The following is a 4655-nucleotide window of genomic DNA, read 5'->3' as shown; positions in this document are numbered from 1 at the left end:
GATTGGCGCACCGGAACAGTATGCCAAAACCGCTTGCTTCGAATCCCATTATGGGAGGTGGATGATTCTCCTGGCGCCGGTTACCGATGGCGCCCAAACACTTTCCGCTACACGTAGCATGATGATATACCTGTGGCGCAGCAGAGTGTGACATGTGCATAGTTCGCGTAACTGATGTCTCCAGCACTAGTACCAGTCATTGTCTCTGCTAGTTTCAACGCTCAGAAGACGATTTCTTTTTCGCCTTCACATTATCATTGCACAGTTAGTGCGTGCAGGCCTCCCGATGAGAGCGTCCAGTTTGACAGGTTAGTATGGCAGCTCCCGATGTTGCATAATCCTAAGTGATGGATATCTGCTCCCCTGCAGCGGATCACCTGGCTCCCTAGGGTATCTGTTTGGTGGATTGAAACGTGCGATCGCACAAGTCACTACTGGGTTGTGCAGCTTTGGCTCAAAGGAAGCGTCTCGAGACGTACATACGTATGAGTGCAGGCATGAGAGCAATGTGAGGCGCACGCGCTTAAACATATGCCGCAAAATAGACGCTTGAGGAGTTGGACACTGAAACATTTTTGCGTTTATTGCTGGACAAGGTGGAGTGGGACAAGCCGCGTACTGCAAACGCTCATTGGAGCGCGGCAGGCGGGGCCGGGATGGTACCGCTTCATGTAGAGGCGCCGTCCATAGAGTCCGCCGGCACTCGGCTAGAAAAACAGCCGGGAAATTCTTTGGCACGTTCGTCATTGGAGGGAATGCCGGCGACGAAACAAGGTACTACAACGAGTGATAGGGAAGCTAAACGTTATCTGGCGATTCGGTATGGTGTCGGAGAAATGCTCAAATGGCTTTAGGAAGGCCACGCTGTGAATGAGTTGTGGCCGAGCAGGCGCCACGCATGATGTTTAGACCTGTGGCCTACAGGTGATTCCTTCCATTACAAGAGTATTAGATTCAAATTCAGCTGAAAGAAAGCAACGGAGTCAGTAGGATTCGCGGGGTGTACAGATGCACTAAGAGTTCTGGTTAACCTGCGCGAATAGATATGCAAACTGGCTCGTTGCTGCTGTGAGACCCTTGTGATGCTCTAAAGATGGCACGATTGTCGGAAACTAGCTGCGAGTAGTCGCCCTGCAATGCGCCTACGCCATGCAGGAACACAGTTGTAGATACAAGGCTAGGTTTAGCGTCTCTGTATTTGCCCCGGCCAGCAAGCCGAATGCGCCAGTGAAACTTTGCAGGGTTGGCCTCCATTCTGTAAAACGCATGGCGCCCTGGACTGGAAATGGGGAAGTGAGAACGAGGTTATGCGTAGCGGAAGCTGGCCCAGAATAGGCTGCCGTTTGGTTCGCGTGAGCCAATATGCGTGTTCAGGCGGGGTAGTGCATGGTTTTTGGCAACGCTGTGATTAAGCGGTCTGGCTCAATCTAGTAATTATACACAATCGTTCTGCTTTAAGCAGGAGCCAACAACAAATTTCACCACTCCGGTTAATGGGAAGCTGCGTGCTTCCATATGGCATTGCGCGAGCGCAACACTGCTTCGGACGTAGTACTAAGCTTCATCATTCACGCATAAAAATGCCCCTGCAGGCTCTACCGTGGTAGTATATATATTCCTTTCAGATCTGAAGAGCCTTCACAAGAGTCAGGCAACGACACGTGCTGGATGTTGTACGCGGAGGCGCAGCGAATTGCGCGTCTCGTGGAGATAGCCTCCAGCAATATCTCGGGCTGTTTTGTAGGGAAATAAAATGTGCAAATTGTTCTGATGCTGCCATAATGCGTGTAGCCATCAGCTTGAGTCTAGAGCCAATGGGGCGAACGGCTAGTTGCGTGATTATTAAGGAACCTGGCTAGCGAATGCAGGCGCGCGGGTGAACGGTAAGTGCCAAGCGGCTATCGCATCAGCTCTGGGAAGGTGGAGTGCACGAGCGAGGTGTAAATTAAAACGACAGTCCTGGAACGATAACCCAATGAGGGGAACGGGCTCTGCCCAATGGATTGACACAATGTGCCAACGGGCAACCAAAAGGACAAATGGACAGATGCGATACGAGAAAGTCACTGGGATATAACTGCCGTTTTTGTCAATTTGACCATTGCATTAACATACACAAGAAGCGCCGGTGGCTACTGCCGCGTGTGAGAGGGCGTGAATTCGCACGATGATTTGTATAAGCTAAGCACCGGCTGTGAACGCCGCCACACGCTGTTACTGTTGGGCGATTTGAGAAGAGCATGCACTAGCGTCGACTGGCTATCGGATACCTGGGGATGACGTGGAAGTGGTTGCGTTTGTGGGGCTCGCATGCGAATTCATGATGTGCGCTTTCGTTACCCGTGCAGGTGGAGGAGCGCTCATGGCAGTGCGGCGAGGGTGTCCATGGTGTTTCGGTGTTTGGGAACAACGTGAAGCTGTTTCGAATATCTTGTGCATATCGCTACGACGTTTGGGTTGGGTGCCAGAAGTGGTGAGAAGGCGTTTGCGGAATGGTTCTAAGTGGCCTGCGGCTTGGGTGTCCAGTGCCCACAGTGCTCTGCAGCGGAATGCATCATAACGACGGTTGCAGAGATGTGACGGAACTCTGCTTGTTGGCATTCGAGGACTGGCGCCTTTCGCGTTAGCGCAGTTTACAGGGTGAGAGAGCGGAGAGGTGCGCGCAGAGCAGCGGAGAACAAGGGAAGCGTTGATGGGCAGTCGAGCGGAAGGTGGAAGCGGCATGGCTGTGATTGGTACAGAATGGCGCTACACGAAGGATATGAGCATTGCAAACCACTGTAAGGAGCACCAGGGCGCTAACAGTATACCGTCGATGAATCGGAAAGGCTTAGCATGCGTAGTGTTCATGTAATGGCTCGTGAACGAGAAGACACCATATGCACGTTTGCAGCGCCTCTGGGTTCGACTTTGTGATCGAGTGGTGTGCGCGGTATTTCGGTGTTTGGCGGCTGATGCGCAGCCATTTGCCAATTCATAAGCAAGTGGCATGCGGCTACGGTTGCGCTGTACACTCAAGGAGAGGAGGGACGAGAAAGGTGAGCAGCGCTGAAGCAGCCGGGAGATCGTTGGCACATGAATGAGGCAAGAATGCAAAGTAGAGTGGTAAGGAGTTGAGACGAACGTGAATGCGTGCAGGAAGTGAGTCCTCGGAAGATAGCTGTAGAACGGGAGGGCGGGGAGGGTCTATTCGTAGTTTCGTTGAATTGGGGGCAGTGCAGCAGTCGCCAGGCATATCGTAGATGAATGGGTGTTGGGCGGGAGAGCGGTGAGTGGCTGAGGAATGTTAGGAGGGAGGATATGCTGGGCTTAGCCTTGTGTTTTTGGACGTTACTGCATACTCCCAGTGCAGGCCGCACCGTCGTGTGCATGTAGGGGGTGAGGGATGGCCGGTTCTTTCCTCCTGCGTGGTGGACTATCTGGACAGCCTTGGGGATAGCTGCCCGATGGCGGTGAAGCAACGGGACAGGCACTTGTGTGGGTAGGGCGGGGGGAGACTGGACGCACGGCATGTCTACAGCATATTTGTCGGTGCAGTGAGGCACTGGGAGAAAGACATCGGTGGAGGCTGTGGGAGAGTGGAGTACCTTTGTTTGGGCAGGTGGCGTGTAGCAGTTCGCTCGCCTGTGGGCAGCGGAGGCGCCGTTGTTCTCGCATTGCGCATCTGGCAATTCAGCACTTACACTGCAAAGGGCGGGCATACGATTCAACGCCTTGCCATAAGCAGGATAGTCGGAATGGTCGTTGTTGCATGGATTGGCACTGCAGTAGTGGAACGCCCAGTTGGCGGGGTGTGGGAACTAATGAATCAGCGGAGAGGTAAGTGTTGCACGGACAGGCCCAAGTGCAGGTCATTATTCGGTTTGCTTTATGAAGTAAAAGCTTTTGGTTGTCGGCCTGCGAGTGTCCGTACAGGGTGCTACTTCTGTACCTGGAGAAGAGCATATGCGAATATTGTTAGGGTGTTGGATGCCATGGGGTGAGGTGAAGGTGGCTGCTTTGGGCGCGCACGCTTGTTGATTCAGCCCGTGCGTTTGCTTCACCTTTGGAGGCCGTGGAGCAGTCATTGGGGCGCGGCACGGTATGGAAGATGATCTCATGGTTGGGCGGAGCGTCGCGCTGTTTTGTGTGCCTTGTTTCTGTGGGGTTGAAATTTGGGCTAGGTTCCAGAGATGGCGAGTGGCGTGCGGCCTGGGTTTCCGGCACCCGCAGCAATCGAACGCGTCATAACGGCGGATGCAGAGATGCGACGGAGTGCTGAATGCTGGCGTTTGCGCAAGCGCGTCATTCCCGCCAGCACAGTGCATGCTATTGGGGAGTGGCGAGGAAAGCGCAGAGGATAGGCGAGCTCGCCGGGGGTTCACGGACAGCTGAGGGGCAAGTGGAAAACGGCATAGTAGTGATGTGTGGAGACTGGCGTGGGACACAGGAGGTGCGCATTGAGAATAACTGAAGGGAGAGCAAACTAACGCTAACGGTGTGTTCCAGTGGAATTGGAAATGAGTCGCAGGCGTCAGCAGCTATATAATGGTTTGGGAACAACGGAAAAACACATGTGCGTTTGCATTACAACTGTTCTCGACGTTGTAGTCGAGTGGTGTGCGCGGTATTTAGGTCATTGGCGGCCGATTTGCAGCCATTCGCCGTCGTCAATT

General features: G+C 53.5%; 1 protein-coding gene across 1 annotated transcript; it reads left to right on the top strand.

The window, feature by feature from the left end:
* Nucleotides 1-3090: 3090 nt before the first annotated feature.
* On the top strand, nucleotides 3091-4343 carry EAH_00057810 (hypothetical protein; the record flags this gene model as incomplete). Its single annotated transcript, XM_013393707.1, has 5 exons — nucleotides 3091-3105; nucleotides 3348-3481; nucleotides 3602-3819; nucleotides 4026-4081; nucleotides 4164-4343. The coding sequence occupies 5 exons, from the start codon at nucleotides 3091-3093 to the stop codon at nucleotides 4341-4343; spliced, it is 603 nt and encodes a 200-aa protein (XP_013249161.1).
* Between the last annotated feature and the right edge of the window lie 312 nt (nucleotides 4344-4655).

This window comes from Eimeria acervulina, genomic scaffold (genome assembly GCF_000499425.1).
Source record: "Eimeria acervulina Houghton genomic scaffold, Eah_scaff1268, whole genome shotgun sequence".
NCBI classification, from domain to species: Eukaryota; Apicomplexa; class Conoidasida; order Eucoccidiorida; family Eimeriidae; genus Eimeria; species Eimeria acervulina.
Note: the sequence above shows the minus strand (reverse complement) of the source record. Positions and strands in the feature narration are given on the sequence as shown.